The 17,664-nt window shown below is 44.4% G+C and overlaps 1 protein-coding gene across 2 annotated transcripts in view; it reads left to right on the top strand.

Moving 5' to 3' along the window:
• BMP1 (bone morphogenetic protein 1) overlaps positions 1-16,403 on the top strand; it is a 198,854-nt gene extending 182,451 nt beyond the window's left edge. Inside the window, exons 16-20 of one of the 2 annotated variants that reach the window (XM_032229024.1) lie at positions 7,956-8,081; positions 9,111-9,238; positions 13,148-13,361; positions 14,155-14,405; positions 15,447-16,403. In XM_032229024.1, the coding sequence (XP_032084915.1) occupies positions 7,956-8,081; positions 9,111-9,238; positions 13,148-13,361; positions 14,155-14,405; positions 15,447-15,581 (854 nt within the window). In that variant the 3' untranslated portion in view covers positions 15,582-16,403. Of the gene's footprint in view, positions 1-6,732; positions 7,803-7,955; positions 8,082-9,110; positions 9,239-13,147; positions 13,362-14,154; positions 14,406-15,446 lie in introns of those variants that run through there. The other variant, XM_032229025.1, reaches the window with a different exon arrangement.
• Positions 16,404-17,664: the final 1,261 nt, after the last annotated feature.

Raw genomic sequence — 17,664 nt, 5'->3', positions numbered from 1 at the left:
TATAGACATTCTTCGTGTGCTCTCTTTCGTGGGGAGCGCTGTGTCAGGGTTCCAAATAGCATCCAAAATTAAATCAGATAATTTTCTGTTTCCTTGTGGATTAGCAAAGGGCACTAATAGCACTTAGACTTATATACCGTTTTACAGTACTTCACAGCCCCCTTTGAGCAGTTTACAGAGTTGGCCTCTTGCCCCCAACAATCTGGGTCCTCATTTTACTGACCTCTGAGTCATCTTTGAGCCAGTCAGAATCAAACTGCTGGCAGTGGACAGAGTTAGCGGCAATACTGCATTTTAACCACTGTCGCCACGACTCCTGAGATCAATGCCAACAGACCCATAACGGATGAAATTGACGGCCCTATCCCCTTTTTTTCTTTCGTTTTTAAAAAGAGGAAAGAAAATGTATCCAGAATGGAAAACAAAGTCCTTATTCCACACATTCGACTTAAATTTTGTTAAATGTAGATTATTCTTCAGGTATGAGAAGTTGATAATAAGCCCCTGCATGTATTATACTGTGTAGTGGTGGGTTCCTGTCTAGTTTACTACCAGTTTGCTGAGAGGGCATTTTGCGCGCGGGCTGCTCGTTTTACTCACACGCACACCCACCCCGTGTTGCTGCGCATGTGCAGTTGACTGAAAACTGTTCTGCACATGCGCAGAAACATGCCGGTGATGGCAGAAGAGACCAGGGAACTGGTTCTAGCAACCCAGGCTGTCATATCACTACTGGTTTGCCGGTACCAGTCCAAACCAATAGGAACCCACCACTGGTAATGACATGTACCGTATTTTTCAGAGTATAAGACACACCTTTTCCCCTCAAAAAAGAAGTTGAAAATCTGGGTGTGTATTCTAAACTGAACATAGCATTTTTTGCCTCCCAAAACTCCGTGCCCTTCACCAAAATGGTCATGCATAGCTTTTAGGAGGCTTTCAGACAACTCCTGGGATCTGGGGAGGGTGGAAATGAGATACAAACTGCCCATTTCTGCCCCCCTAGCTCCCAGCAGCATTCTATAAGCTTCCTAAAGACTATCCATGCCCTCTTTTTGACAAAAAATGGACCGTTTTTTGCTCATTTTGCCCCCTCCCCCCCCCGGGAGCAATCTACAAGCCTCCTAAAGGCTATTCATGCCCTTTTTTTGAAAAAAAAAACAGGCCATTTTTGGGAGGTTTGCAAATTTTTAATTTTCCTCTTCAAAACCTTGCTGCGTCTTATACTCCAGTATGTCTTATACTCCAAAAAATACGGTATATCTCTCTGTTCCATGATACTGGTATCTACCAGTGGTACACATTCATGATGAATAAGTAGGATCCTATCAACTTTCTCCATCTGGTGGACATTGAGGGTAATGGGAATTGTAGTCTCAACACATCTAGATGGTAGTGGATTCAGTAAGATTGACTTATGTAAATCAATGAAACGTCATTTGTCTTGGCAGGTATTGAAAACAGGAACCCACAAACCATTTCCTTCCCTTTTGTCTCTTTTCATATAGTGTTGGTGTTGATCGCCAGTGAAATGATGAAGCCAACGTTGGGTTCGCTCCAATTTCATACTTGTTTATTTTTCCTAAGCAATTTGAAGAGTAATTCTAAAGGCACTTTGACCTGGAGATTACCATATTTTTCAGAGTATAAGACGCACCTTTTCCCTCAAAAAAGAGGCTGAAAATCTGGGTGCGTCTTATACACTGAATACAGCATTTTTGGGCTCCCAAAATCCCACCCCCTTCACCAATATTGCTGTGCATGGCAGGCTGCTTTTTGCTCAGTTTTGCCTCCCCAGCCCACAGGAGTACTCTATAAGCCTCCTAAAGGCTATGCATGCCCTTTTTTGACAAAAAATGGGCTAGTTTTTGCAAAAAACAGACCATTTTTGCTCATTTCTGGCCCCACCCCAGCCCCCAGGAGCACTCTACAAGCCTCCTAAAGGCTATTCATGCCCTTTTTTTTTGGAAAAAAAGGGGGGGTATTTTTGCAAAAAACGGTCTGTTTTGGGGAGGTCTACAGAGTGCAAAAACTTTTTTTTAATTTGCTTTTTCAAAATCTTGGTGCATCTTATACTCTGAAAAATATGGTATGTTCCAATTATAAAAAGGCCCTCCACACCTCTGTCATCTCACAAGATTGTTGAGTTTGGAAAAATAGCTTAATTCATTTCTGGATAACCTGCAATGTAACCCACATTGTCAAGGGGAGAGCAGGAGAGGGAGTTACCTTATCTCCATTTTTGAAAATGTGGAGCGTTGCAGGTGGCTCATTCTCCATTCAGAAGGGTTGCCTCACCTTCGTTCCCACCTTCTGAGCTTTGACTCCTCAGATAACTCCTGTAAGAGTTGTCAGGTTTTCTTACTCTAGTTGGAAGGAAAATAGAACAGAAAATAGAAGAGTTTAGAAGTACTTTTGTACAAAGAGTTCCAATACTTGCAGGCTAAAAGGACATCCTTTTACAGGTAGTTCTTGCTTAACAATCCTAACTGGGACGAGCAACTCCATCATAATACATTTATCTTCACTTAATCAAGTGAAAGGGATGCGGTGGCTCAGTGGCTAAGCCGCTGAGCTTGACAATCAAAAGTTCGGCAGTTCAGCAGTTTGAATCCCTAGTGTTGCATAATGGAGTGAGCTCCCATTATTTGTCTCAGCTTCTGCCAAACTTGCAGTTCAAAAGGAGGTAAAAATGCAAGTAGAAAACTAGGAACCACCTTTGGTGGGAAGGTAACAACGTTCCATGCGCCTTCGGCATTTAGTCATGCCAGCCACATGACCACGGAGACGTCTTTGGACAGCACTGGCTCTTCAGCTTTGAAATGGAGATGAGCACCGCCCCTTAGAGTCGGGAATGACTAGCACATATGTGCAAGGGGAACCTTTACCTTTTTAATCAAGTGAAGCAGTTAAGCAAAACATCGCATGACCACACGTTACCACTGTGGCAAGAAGAAGTCGCATAATAGGACAAGACTCACTTAACAAGTGTCACAGTTAACAATGGAAATTTGGCCACTCCATTGTGGTCACAAGTCAAGGACTACCTGTAATAAGGAAAGAGCTGTTGGGTGGTAAGGAAATGGAGCCCACTTGTGGGAATATTGTATAGGATGAAACTCCCACGGAGCAAAACGGGAAGTGGCCAAAATTAAAGCTGGGAAATTCTAAGAGGAGCTGGTAAGCAAGGCAACCTGCTAAACAAGAAATAAGTTTGAAAATTCTACAAACATCTGGTGTTTCTCTGGTGATTCATTCAAGAAAGCCTCTCCACCAACTTGCTGGCTCGCAAATTTGGAATTCAGGTAAGATCTCTGTTTACGTGACTGTTTCCATCTGAAATAATCTTGAGATGATTGTAAAAACTATGGCATTTATCAGCAAGCTTCCCAGCATATTTTGGAGATGAAAGGCTGTTCCAGTTGGCTTGGAATAATATGGCTTCAAGTGGGGTTTGGCCTTTTGTTTACGTTTTGTCTATGTTGGCTTGTGATTCACTGGATTTGCCTATCAGTGTTTATCCTTGTCTGTGATTCACACACCTTCCCTCTTGTGAGCCTCTATGCTTCGATTTGCACACGCAGCGGAAGTGAGTAGCGTATGTGTTTTCCTTGTGCTGTGGGTGTGTATATCGGAGCTTGAAATAGTACTTGGTTAGTGTCATTTCAAGATCGAAGTCTCATAATGGGCCACGGTGATTAGTAGTAGCAAAAAGCACATGTTTGCATAAGTAATGGGAAATCATTTGGGCTTGAAGTATTGAAAATTCAGAATATGCCGAATTTAGCTCTGCTGGGGTGTGCATCTCTCTCACACTCACAGATGCACACTCAAACAAAAGATAAACAATGCTTTGCACTGTCATTTATTTTTAAAAATTCAGTCCAGTCGTGTGTGATCCCCAGATTCTCACATCATGCATGTGATCTGCCACACGCCACTTACCTAAAGGAAGAGCCCTCTTTCTGTTGATAGCTCTGAGTCACACAGGCCATTCCTTCTTGAAGCAGCTTCACAGAGAGCTGTTCTGTAGTTTCCCCAGTCTCTGAAAACCACGTGAGAACGCCATGCTCACGTGATTTTGGTCTGGAGGTTGCACGAGAGCATGGCCCTCTCCCATGTTTTCTGGAGGACACACGAGAGCCACCCCATCCTCACACAATCTCCACAGCCTCCAAAAAATCACACAAGAACACGGTGTGGTTTTGAGAATAGTTGGGTGTTAGTGAGCACTGGCGTGTCACACAAAATGTTGTAATGTGACACCTTTGAGACTCGCGTCATGGGTTCGCCATGCCTGTCATAAACTGTTTTTCTGATATGTGCAGTGAAAAGCTGGCTCAATTTGAGCCACTTCCTCAATGAACATTGACGCTCTTAGTTTTGAAAAATTGAATTCTTTAGACAAGGAACTTTCCATATTCTGGCTGAGAAGAGCCAGGATTGCAGATTCATTTGGAAACAGCCCATCTTCTGAATTTGGATGCATCCAAACTACTCAACCATGGGGTTTTGGGTGGGGAGCCCTCACTGTGGACATTCGCATTGCACTCGTGTCAGAGACACCAAGGCACTTCCGGTTTGAAAGGGTTAGCCAGTGACATCATCGTTGTCTGGAGGATGCCCACTGGAGGCTCCTTTCATGTCCTACAGCAGGGATGTCAAACTCAAGGCCTGCGGGCCGGATCTGGCTTATGGGTTGCTTAGATCTGGCCCATAGGACTGCTTAGATCTGGCCCATAGGACTGGCCTGGAAACAGTGAAGGACCAGTCCCCAGTGCCTCTGCCAGTGAAAACAGAGCTCGGGAGGGCCATGTGCAGCTCTCCCAAGCTCAGTTTTCACTGGCAGAGGATTGCAGGAGGCTGTCGCAGCTGAAAACGGAGCTCGGGAGCCCGTTTTCTCTGGCAGAGTGCTCTGGCCACCACAGGCACCCCTGATATGAGTGATGTTGAGCTGGCCACACCCACCCTGGCCATGCCCGCCCCCCACACCTCCCAAGGTCAAAACACAACTCGGATGCGGCCCTCAATGAAATCGGGTTTGACACCCCTATCCTACAGCAAGAGCTGGAGCAAAGGACAGGAGCTCGCCCCATCTCACATCAGTACTCGGGTCTTGAACATGAACTTGCTGCTTGTCAAGCCAGCATCCTAACCACATGAGCCACCATGCTCCTATCAATGAAGATTGTGCAGCCGTTTTACTTTTCTCTTCCTAAATATGGAGAAAATTATGGGAAAAGCCACGAGGTCATGGTATCATAAGTTATCATGAATGATAATGATAATGAGCCAAAGGATGAATGGTAATGTCTGGATTCCTTGTATCAAATGCTATGAAGAAACCCTGGATGATTTTTGTAATAAAAAGCCTGGTCTGGAAACCCTTGAGGGTTACTTTGAAGTTGTGTAGAGAATGGGAGGCAATTAAGAGTTTATTTGCGTGATTTCTACTGGATGCTCCAGCAATAAACGTCTACATTCAGTCCAGCAAATGAAGAGTCACAGAGTCTTCTTAAGGGTAGGGGAGAAAACTCAGATGCCTGCAGAAATGAAGGCCGGCAGGAAACGATTTGTTGTTCCCGAATTTTAGTGAAAGTTGTTCAGTGCCACAGAAAACAGAAATGCAAGTCAGATCAATGATATCTTCAGAGATTGAGTTGCTGTATTAAGAGTGGCCAGTTTCAAAACAGCTGCTGGAAGCTTAAAGTGGTTAATAGTCCTGCTTCACTTGGGATCATGTACAACCTTAGTCCTACCTGCCAGTTGGGAAAACCATGATAATTCATCATTTTAGTTCAACAAAATGGCTTCCGAAATAGTTTTTGTCCCTTGGTCCTCCTCGCCTTCTGCTGGTGGTTCCTAGAAAGCAAACTAGAAGTATTTGGTCTGATGCCTTAGTTGGAACTCACAAGTCTGTACTCTTGAGATCCCTTCTCAAAGCTAACCTCTTGCATTTCATCCCCAATCAAAAGAGATCCCCAATCAGGTCAGATCAATTTGCTGGTCTGATGAGATGGAGTGATCTTTTCATCATCCAAGAATTCTTGGCATTTGAGGCACCTTCTTCCTGGATCCCAACCCTCTCTCTATTCTCATCACCCATAGCAAAATTGTCCTCCTCAGTCAGCCATCTTTTGAAGATTATCCAGAAGTGTTAGAACCAGGGGGGTGGGATTCAGCCAGTTCGTACCGGATCGGGCGAACCAGTAGCTCCAACAATCAGCTGGGGAGTGAATCAGTTTGCTCCGACGATCAGGTTGGTCCGTCTACCTGCCCCTGCCCTTAATTTACCTATATCCTCTCAGCTGATTCGCATGGCAGAGAAGAGTGCCACGCCTCAGCTGTGTTACTCCCCAGAAGTAATGTGGAAGGTAAGTTTTGTTAAAAGTGCTGACGCACGGAAAGCACGCAGTCATCGAACCAGTTGTTCAATCACCAGGATCCCACCACTAGTTAGAATGATGGTTTATCTTGAATCACCTGATACGTTCCTCTCTGGCTTCTACTAGATTTTAATGCTGTTCCTTCTGGCAGTCTTCTTCCCATAACGGTATGCCAACCTGTACCTTAGCTTCTTCTTCATTTGGCTGTTTCTGATAGCTGTTGTAAGAGTATGGCCTCTTTCCTGCATGTCCCGCCAATGGATTATTTAAGAATAACTTTATTCTTTTTTTTAATGAGTGTTCTCTCTTATCTTTTTAATTTTTTCCCTTCCCTGTCTCATTTCAGAAAAAGTTCAGCCGGCCAGAATGCGTCCTCCTGGCTTGAAATATCGCCTGAAGAAGCGCACAAAATCCTAAGAATGAACTTGGCTCCCCTTCTGTTTGTTTCTCAGGAACTCCAGAGGAACCAAATTGCCGGCGTTCCTCCTCCTTCTCCCCCCACGCACAGCGAGCGCCTCCTTCTCTTTGTTCCATGTTAAAAGCGTGGAACGTTTACGATCGAGAGAAGGGGCCAGCATGTTCCACACTCTCTGCCAGCGCTCCTCAAAGTCTTACTTGACTGAACTGATAGTTATTTTTAAAATAATTAATTAATTAATGCCCTGATGCGTTTTAATTTCTCTGGGTTTTTTTTTCATGAGACCAGCTGATTTCATGTTGCATTTTTATTGTGTCTGTGACATTTTACTGTTGCTAAGTAAAGAAGAATGCCATGTCCTGTCCCCTTTTCTGCATCTCCTTGTTGTCGCTGTGTCTGTTTTTAAACTCAGTCCTCTGTGTTCAGTAAGCAGGTAATGGTTATGCCCATTCTAGATTTAAATGCGACTTCGGCTGTTCGTTGGCTCGAATTGTTGGGGGTGGTTCGGCTTTCTCTTAAACGTTCTCCTCTTTTGGCTGAATGCGGACGTTGCTGGTTATAGATTCATTTCCAGATCAGCCTCATGGTTGGCTAAGCGTGTGAGACGCCTGTGAGTTTTGTAGCTTACTTTTGCATCGAAAAGTCAAATTTGGGCCAGTGCAACCGCAGCAGTCCCGGAGACGCAGCCTAAGAATAGTAACCACTGTTTATTTTGGAAATGATGCACACTAAGATGAAGAGACACAAACAGCGATAAGAGAAACTCACTTTATAGCACTATCAGACTCGAGGGCCATGGAGAAGGTTAGGCTGAAGACTTCTTGACAATTTGATTATTATCTGCAAATAATTTGTAAATGCACTGGGGAAATTCAAGCGCATAATACACCTAGACTAATAAAAGAGAAAAACAACTTATTTTATTCTGCTTAATGAATAAACTAGCTCCATGTTCCCCTGAGTTCCACTCTCGTACTAAAGAGGCTGCAGAGAAGGTGGTAAGAAATAGATCTTAAGAAAGGAATTCAGATAAGGGGAAATTGTCTTGTTCTTTTCATTTCCGAACTGATGTGGGTAGAGTTGAGTGGCCCGCTGTGATCATGTGACTCCTTATAGGGCAGCTTGCTAAGCGATTGACACTTCTTTCCTAGACAAAGACGAATGTTCGAAGGATAATGGGGGATGCCAGCATGATTGTGACAACACTTTTGGCAGCTATCAGTGCCAGTGCCGCAGTGGCTTTGTGCTACACGACAACAAGCATGACTGTAAAGAAGGTATGGCACCTTATTTTCTTTGTCAAAAGGGCTCCCACTGGGAGTCTCCAAAGCCGATTTGTCATCATGTTTCACTAAATTTCATATGCAAAAAAGGTTATTTGGGTCAAGTTGTCTACTTATATGGATGCTCTCCAGAGATGGTATTCTACAGGTTTGAACCAGATCGCCCGAACAGGTAGCAGAAATTGGGAGTAGCCCCACCACCCATCCCATCCCTATGGCATCCCATTTAGGCCCTTTTTAAGCAAAAAGCACATGCGCGGGAGGCTTAGCATGTGCCAGCACGTCAGTGGTGGGTTCCGGATTCCGTTCCAACCGGTACAGTTGGAATGGGCCCAGCGGTGTCCACATGGACATGCGCAGCGTGCCCATACATCTTAGTGCCTCTGTGAGCCTCCGCGATGCTCCAGCTGCTCAGCGGAGCATCGTGCAGGTGCTGTATGCTCCGTGCGCATGCGCAGAAGGCTGAAGACTTAAAAGACCGGTAAGGAGCTCAGGCGGGTGGGAGCGCCCCTCCAGAGCACCATACCGGAACAGTATCCGGTGCTCTGGGCAGGCTCTGGTACACTCGTGCCAAGGTGTACCGCCTGCAACCCATCATTGCAGCATGATTACACTCACATTTGCAAACTGGTAGGGACAGTAAGTAAATACCACCCCTGATACTCTCCATATCCAACATGGCAACATGTTTGCATTGCGTTGCATTCATTCATTCATGCATTTCATTTTGGTCAAGTGCAGGGGTGTCAAACTGGATTTCTTCGAGGGCGGATCAACATTGTAGTTCTCCTCCATGGGCTGGAAGTGGGGGGAGACAGGACAGACGCTTCCTGCAGCATCCTGCTGGCCAAAATGGGACACTGGGGAGTTGCATGCACCCCCCCCCCCGTGCCTCGTTTTCAGCCTCCATGGACTCCTGCAGCACTCAGTCCCCCCCCACAGCCCAATTTGAAGCGCTATAGAAGTCTTATTGCTTATTGCTTTTGGAACTTGTCTATTTATGAACTTATTTTTTAATTCTAGCTGGCTGTGATCACAAGATGACATCCATCACTGGAACCATCATCAGCCCAAACTGGCCTGATAAATACCCAAGCAAGAAGGAATGTACCTGGGCAATAACAACTACACCAGGACACCGTATCAAACTGGTAAAGTACCACGAAGAAGATATTAAGAGAACAGTAGATGCAAATATTAATAGATTCTGGTCTTATTCCCAGAAGGTAAAGGAAAAGGTTCCCCTCCCGCATATGTGCTAGTTGTTCCTAACTCTAGGGGGAGATGCTCATCTCCTTTTCAAAGCCGAAGAGCCAGCGCTGTCCGAAGATGTCTCCGTGGTCATGTGGCCAGCATAACTCAAAGCTAAAGGTACACAGAATGCTGTTACCTTCCCACCAAAGGTGGTTCCATATTTTCTACTTGCATTTTTAACGTGCTTTTGAATTGCTAGGTTGGCAGAAGCTGGGACAAGTAACGGGAGCTCACTCTATTACGTAGCACTGGGGATTCGAAACACTGAACTGCCTACCTTTCTGATCGACAAGCTCAACATTTTAGCCACTGAGCCACTGCATCCCTCTTATTCCCATAGTGGAGTGGTTCCACCACAAAACCGCGGACGACAAAATCGCGCTCGACGAAAGTGCGTACGTGACGTCATCACAGCGTGACAAAAATATCGTGCTGTGATCGATAAATGTAAAAATAAAGCGAAAACCTTACCCTAACCCCCCCAAACCTAACCCTAAACCTAACCCTTAACCTAACCCTAAACCTAACCCTTAACCTAACGCTAAACCTAACGCTAACCCTTAACCTAACGCTAAACGTAACCCTAACGCTCTAAACCTAACCCTAACCCTTAACCTAACCCTAACCCTAAACCTAACCCTTACCTTTATGTGAATCGGCTTGCTTTAATTTTATTTTTATTTCAATTTTAATTTTTTTTCGTCGCGCTGTGATGACGTCAAATGTGCGCTTACGTCGAGCACGCTTTTGTGGACCACGGTTTTGACGGGTCACGTAGTGGAGTATTATTCCATGCTGGGCATAAAAGAAACTAAAGTCCTTTCCTTGACTATAAAAGGAGAGAATAAAACTATTAAGGAAGCAAAATCTTAATTTAAGCATTATCTGAACAACGTGCCTCCTTGTTAGCATCTGCAGTCCTCCCACACATGACTTCATTAATCCAGAAAACTCCTGCCCACACAGCTTCTGCGGATTACATGATTTCAAATATGATAGTGACATCCAAATGTGTGAAGATGTCAGGATGCTGTTCTTCCCACAATCATGTCAACCAGAGGCATCATGATTCATTTCCCATCACAACATAGAACCAGTCAATAGTATATCTAGGGAAGCGTGAGGTGGCTCAGTGGCAAAGACACTGAGCTTGTCAATCAGAAAGGTTGGCAGTTCGGCAGTTCGATTCCCTAGAGCTGCAAAACAGAGTGAGCTCCTGTTACTTGTCCCAGCTTCTGCCAACCTAGCAGTTCAAAAGCATGTAAAAAATGCAAGTAGAAAAAATAGGAACCACCTTTGGTGGGAAGGTAACAGGGTTCCCTGGGCCTTCGGCATTTAGTCATGCCGGCCACATGACCACGGAGACGTCTTCAGACAGCTCCGGCTCTTTGGCTTTGAAACAGAGATGAGCATCGCCCACTAGAGTCGGAAACGACTAGCACAAATGTGCAAGGGGAACCTTTATCTTTTTTATGAGGAAGTTAAAGTCCAAAGCATTGAAAATGTACTTGCATTCCATGGTGTGAGTCACTTCTGACGTTCTTAGGGAACACAAACCTCCAGTGGCAAGATGAAATTATTCCGAAAATGTAGGATGGTCAGCTATTTCATTTCATAAGTGATGTCCTGCAACACACTGTGAGCAGTTCCAAGTAATTCTCCATTAACATTAGTTGCTGACAATAGAATAGAATATAGCAGTGTTTCTCAACCTTGGCAACTTGAAGATGCTGGCTGGGGAATTCTGGGAGTTGAAGTCCGGACATCTTCAAGTTGCCAAGGTTGAGAAACACTGGAATATAGAATAGAGCTGGAAGGGGCCTTGAAGGTCTTCTAGTCCAACCTCCTGCTCATGCAGGACCCTACACCATTTCAGACAACCGGTTGCCCAGCCTCTTTTTAAAAGCCTCCAGTGATGAAGAACCCACATCATCTGGAGGCAATTGTTCCCCTGGTAAATTATTCTCATTGTTAGGAAGTTTCTTCTTAGTTTCAGGTTGCTTCTCTCCTTGACTAGTTTCCACCCATTGTTTCTTGTCCCGTCCTCAGGTGCCTTGGAGAATAGTTTGACTCCCTCTTCTTTGAGGCAGACCCTCAAATACTGGAACACTGCTATCGTGTCCCCGCTAGTCCTTCTTTTCTTTAGACAAGCCATATCCTGCAAATGTTCCTCATATGTTTTAGTCTCCGGGCCCTTAATCATCTTTGTTGCTGCTCTTCTGCATTTTTGTTTTTGTTTTCAGTTTCAACATCTTTTTTCTAATGTGGTGACCAAAATGAAGTATTCCAGGTGTGGCCCAGTCGTGGGTTTCAAATTTTTTTAGAACCTCTTCTGTAGGTGTGTCCTGCTTTGTGGGAGGGCTTGCCAACCATGTGACTGAGTGGGAGTGGCTTGGAAGTCATGTGACTGGGTGGGCGTGGCCAACTTGTAAAATGTGGTGAAACTTGCTTAACAACGCTCTTGCTTAACAACCAAAATGTTGGTTCAGAAACTCTGGCATTTGAAGCATGCAAATCTTAAAGCTGTCGAGTTACAAGACCCTTGCACCCCTAACCCTTTAGAAAAAAACCCCCAGGGATGTTCAAACTTGACAGCTTTAAGACTTTAAGGTTTAGATAGGACTCTTAGAGATGGGCGGGATGATTGGTGAGCCAGCCAATCAGTGAGGGAGCTGGAACCAGTTCTAAATGGCACAGTAGATTTGTGGAACCTCTTCTATAGAAGAGGTTAGAACTGGCAGGAACCCACCCCTGGTGTGGCCTTATGAAAATTTTAGAAAACCAGTACTAATATGTCCATGGAGATTTTCAATCATCCAGGTCATGGTTGTCCCAAAGGTGCTTTTTCAAGAGGCAACTGGACTGCCTTGTTTTTCTTTGAAGACATCGCCTCTCATCCAAGAATCTTCTTCAGCTCTGATAGGATAGTAGAGAGTGGAAGGATTTATACTCCTTGCAGGCAGCTGACTCTAAATCCTTCCATTCCCCACTATCCTGTCAGAACTGAAGAAGATTCTTGGATGAGAAGCAAAACATCTTCAAAGAAAACCCAGTGTCAGGCCTGCAGCCATCTTTTCTTGTGGATCTTTGGCCTGCCACACTTTCTATTATTCTACTATGCATTTTCTATTGTAGGAAAATGGGAGGGGGGATTGTACAGAGTTAGATGCTATGTAGCCATAACAAAATTCTTTCTAGAAAGCCAAGGTCATTCTTTGTCTTTCCACTTCTGCACCGGACTGGAACTGGATGGGTGGAACTGTCAGCATGGCAGTGGAAGATTGACCATGTGATGGACTTGTGGGTGTGCAGGCTTTCAACTGGGTGGGGAAAACCCGAAAGCTTTCAGATTCGGGTTTTCCCAGATGTGCCAAATTGGAACTTTGAGGAATGCTTTGCCTTGTACTCTGATTTAATTTTGGATGCTATTTGGAACCCTGACACCCAGAAAGTACACTTGCCTGTTGAAAAAAGCACCTTTGGGACCAATAATAATGCTTCATGTAATCTTAATTCTATGCCTCTGTTTATGCAATCAAGGATCGTATTAGCTTTTTTGGCAGCTGCCACACACTGCTGTCACATATTTAAATGATCATCCACTAGGACTCCAAGATCCCACTCCCAGTTACTGTTTTTGAGCCAAGCAGGTTTCCCCCCAAATCTGTACTTGTACATTTGGTTTTTCCTGCCTAAGTGACACACCTGTCTTTTCTCTACATTAAATTTCATTTTGTTGGCTAGGGCTCAAAAGTATTGTACGTGCACTGTCTCCTTTTTTTTTTTAAACAGCAATTCTTTTTCAGACCTTCAGAGAGCTGGATATTGAACTCCACCAGGAATGCACATATGATCATGTAGAGGTTTACAACGGCAGAGATGCAAAAGCTTCTGTCCTGGGACGATTTTGTGGCTCTAAAGAACCAGATCCTATCTTCTCTACAAGCAACAGGATGTTCCTCAAATTTTTTTCAGACAACTCTATTCAAAAGAAAGGCTTTGAGGCGACCTACACATCAGGTAATCTCCCGTGCTGGCTCGTTATTATATTGTGGCAGGACTCCACCTGAATAGTAGTTAGGAAAAAGCTTCTAAAGCTGATAAGAGACCTCCAATGTTGCCATCATCGCAGCTCAAAGTTGTTGGTAAGTCAAGACTGCCACCCTTCATCCTTCCCCATAATACTGTATTTTTCGGAGTATAAGATGCACATTAGTTTTTGCGGAGGAAAACAAGAAAAAAATTCTGCCTCTGCTTACCAGCATCCATTGGTATTCATCTGGGTAGAGTCCTTGAAGCAAACAGCAAACAGCCTGGTTAGCTTCAGCACGTTATCGCAGCCTGACTCAGCATGAGCAGTTGTATCGGCCTCCCGGAATACTGCCAATCAGCTATTCCAGGCTGCGAGGATCGCCACGGCCCATCGCCACCTCCGCACATCATGTTTCAACCTCCGCACACTCCATTTTAGACCTGTTCCGGGCTGCTAGGATCACCACAGCACATTGCCGCTGATTGCCACCTCTACGCATTGCATTTTCGGCCTCCGCACAACCCCTTTTTGGTCTCCATGCATCACATTTTTGGCCCGTTGTCGGTGGCAGGGATCGGTGGCAGGGATCCCCGCCACCTGGAACCAGCCAAAAATGCAACATGCGGAGGCCAAAAACATGATGCGTGAAAACCATAAATGCAACGCGACCACCGGGACCTTCTTCTTCCTTGTTGTCCAGACTTTTTGTCCCTTCCCTCTAACCCAATTCTGGGTTAGCCAAGCTTCCTAATTTATGTTTGTGTATTTTGTTGTTTCCAGAATGCGGGGGCCAGATGCGAGCTGAGGTGAAAACCAAGGATCTTTATTCCCACGCGCAATTTGGAGACAACAACTATCCTGGGGGTTCAGACTGTGAATGGGTGATTGTGGCTGAAGAAGGCTATGGGGTTGAACTCATCTTCCAAACGTTTGAGATTGAGGAAGAGGCCGACTGTGGCTATGACTACATGGAGCTATTTGATGGCTACGATGGAACAGCTCCACGTCTTGGACGTTACTGTGGCTCTGGGGTAAGACATTCTGTATTGCGTAGTTCTCTCCCCATGCTTTTGCTTCGAAAGCTATACATATGGCACAGCACAAGGTGATGACAACATTCACCTGCTCTTTGGAGAAATGGGAGCAGAATACATGCAAATATTAAGTCCTGGTGTAATTCGCTAGGAGGAATTGTTATACAATACAATACAATACAATACAATACAATACAATACAATACAATACAATACAATACAATAGCAGAGTTGGAAGGGACCTTGGAGGTCTTCTAGTCCAACCCCCTGTCTAGGCAGGAAACCCTATACCGTTTCAGACAAATGGCTATCCAGCATCTTCTTAAAGATGTTGGATAGCCATTGATAGCCTCTTGGTAATTGGAATTAAGTTTGCTGCAAAAATTGTTGATGGTCGGCAATGATCTTTTTTAAAATTTAGAATCTCATACGTAGCTTGAAACATTGGCATTGTGTTTTCCCGAAAATAAGACCAGGTCTTATATTTATATTTTTCTCTAAAAGACCCATTAGGGCTTATTTTCTGCAGAGATGGGTTGTTGCCAGATTGGCCCGGATCAGCCGAACCAGTAGTAACGGTGGTGGGAGGCTCCGCCGACCCACCTGGATGATTCTGCGCATGCACAGAAGCATTGCAAGCACGCAGGAGCGCGCCCAAATCAGTAGTAAAAAAAATTAGTAACCCAGCTTTGATTTTCTGGTTGGGTCTTATTTTGGGGGAAACACGATATCATGTGGTTTGAAAACAGAGGCAATATATTCGTATATTCAGACAATTATTTCACTTAATTGGTTCGTGACTCTCCGAGGCTTCTTGCCAAGTTTTGCAGATATTGGCCTGGCAGCTCTCCAAGCCAGATAAGGTCTGTGACCGTAAATCCTCCCTTGAAAGACTTTGTTGGATGTGAATGAGCAGAATTCACAGTCAATTAATAAAAGGTTTTTTTTTGTCAGGACAAAGAGTTTGCTTCATGCTCTTGGGAAGCCTCGGTCAGAACATTAACTTTTTTTCCCATCTTCTGCTCTTTTTTTTGCTAGCCTCCAGAAGAGGTCTACTCTGCGGGTGACTCTGTGATGGTAAGATTTCACTCAGATGACACCATCAACAAGAAGGGCTTCCATCTACGGTATACCAGCACCAAATTCCAGGACACGCTGCACACACGAAAGTAATCTCCCAGCTCCCCAAAACCCCTTCAAGTGAGAACGGTCTTCCCTTACTTGAGGGACAGGTTTCCACCATTTGCAAAAAAGAAAGAAAGAAAGAAAGAAAATGAAAAGAAAAGAAATATATCCATGGAGAAAATTCACATAAACTGGAAGGAGAAAATACACAGTACACCTCAGAGTGTGAATCACTCTCACAGAAATAAAGGTGCTGTCAGCTGCTCGGGGCCTATGTGGACTAGGCTCAGGGTTATTGGGGGAACACTTTGATTTTTTTTTAAAAAAAAAAGGACGTCCATTCTTGTGTCTCTTTTCTTGTTTTGACCAGCGTATCTCCAGGACTAACCACTTTGCAGCTTCCCTCTGACTTTTGTCTCCCCCGATTCTGATGCTTTATGGCAGAGGTGTTCAAACATGGCCATTTTAAGACTTGTGGACTTCAACTCCCAGAATTCCCCAGCCAGCACGGCTTCATGGTTCACTAGGGAATTCTGGGAATTGAAGTCCACAAGTCTTCAAGTGGCTAAGGTTTGACACCCCTGGTGTATGGTTTAAAATAAAGCCATTGTTTTACAAATTCCACCAAGCAAGTTTTCCACCTTTACAAATTTCACCAAGCAAGTTTACCGGCAGAAATGTCGGTACATACAAATAGTGGAGAGGCTAGCAGGCTGGCGGAAGCTGTGTCTGTTGTAACGATGTAATAAATACACTTTCTTGTACTTCTAAGCAGATGCCCATCAGCCTCTTTCAATCTTTACCATTTGTGATTTCTTTAAAAATTCTTTCATCTCCAAGAAAAAGAAAAAAAATATGTAACTTGAAAAATGTCTTGCTCCTTCTTTCACTAACTTTTTTTAAATTAAAATTTGAATTGAAACAAAAGCAAAACGTGCATTTCCGCTTCTCCTATCTATAAAAAAGAATGAGGGCTGCAGGCAGAATGTGCAAATCTATTATTTCTGTAGACTGAATCTTTCTGTTCTTGGGTTTCTGCTTTCTGAGATGCTTTCACGTCCTTAGAACTATAGATAGATTTTATCCTTAATAGATTTCGGGGAGAAGGAAGAGTGAGGAAATGATAGGGGGGAAAAGCTTCCTTTGGCACATATAGCAATAGCACTTTCAAGTCCCTTGGACTGCAAGGCGATCCAACTGGTCAGTCCTAGAGGAGATCAACCCTGACTGCTCTTTAGAAGGCAAGATCCTGAAGATGAAACTTAAATACTTTGGCCACCTAAGGAGAAGGAAGGACTCCCTGGAGAAGAGCCTCATGCTGGGAATGACTGAGGGCAAAAGAAGAAGGGAAGAGAATGAGGTGGCTGGATGGAGTCACCGAAGCAATAGGTGTAAACCTAAATGGACTCCAGAAGATGATAGAGGACAGGAAGGCCTGGAGAAACGTTGCCAATGGGGTCGTGATGGGTCAGACATGACTTTGCAACTAACAACAACAATAAGCAATGGCAATTAGACTTATATACCACTTCGCAGTGCTTTACCGCTCTCTCTAAGCAGTTTACAGAGTCAGCACATTGCCCCCAACAATCAGGGCCCTCATTTTACCAACTTCGGAAGGATGAATAGCTGAGTCAACCTTGAGCTGGTGAGAATCAAACTGCAGGCAGCTGGCAGGCGGCAGAATTAGCCTGCAGTACTGCATTCTAACCACTGCACCCCCACAGCTCACTATATTCCTAGTATCATGATGACTTGGTCTCATTCAAATTAATTTCAGTCCTCACATGTCTGCCATAGTCATCAAACAATATCAATTTTGGTTGTAATTGTGGGTTCGTATATAAAACAAGTCCCAATATTAGGGTGGTAACCAGTCACTTACATACTATTCAAAGTTATGATGGATCACCCAAAAGCTACCTTATTTTTTGGAGTATAAGACACACCTTTCCCATCTTTTCATCCTAAAAGAGGATGCAACTTTGGGTGCATCTTATACACTGAATGTAGCCCCACCCACCGGCCCCCACCCTTTGGCCTCTGCCTCCCAGCAATTTACCTCCTTGCAGCAAACAGGGAAAATGAGGTTTGCGGCGGCTGCAATAGGCTATGTCAATCCTTGAAGCCT

This window comes from Thamnophis elegans, chromosome 13, assembly GCF_009769535.1.
Source record: "Thamnophis elegans isolate rThaEle1 chromosome 13, rThaEle1.pri, whole genome shotgun sequence".
Lineage (NCBI taxonomy): Eukaryota > Metazoa > Chordata > Lepidosauria > Squamata > Colubridae > Thamnophis > Thamnophis elegans.
This window is presented reverse-complemented; position numbering and strand designations above follow the sequence as displayed.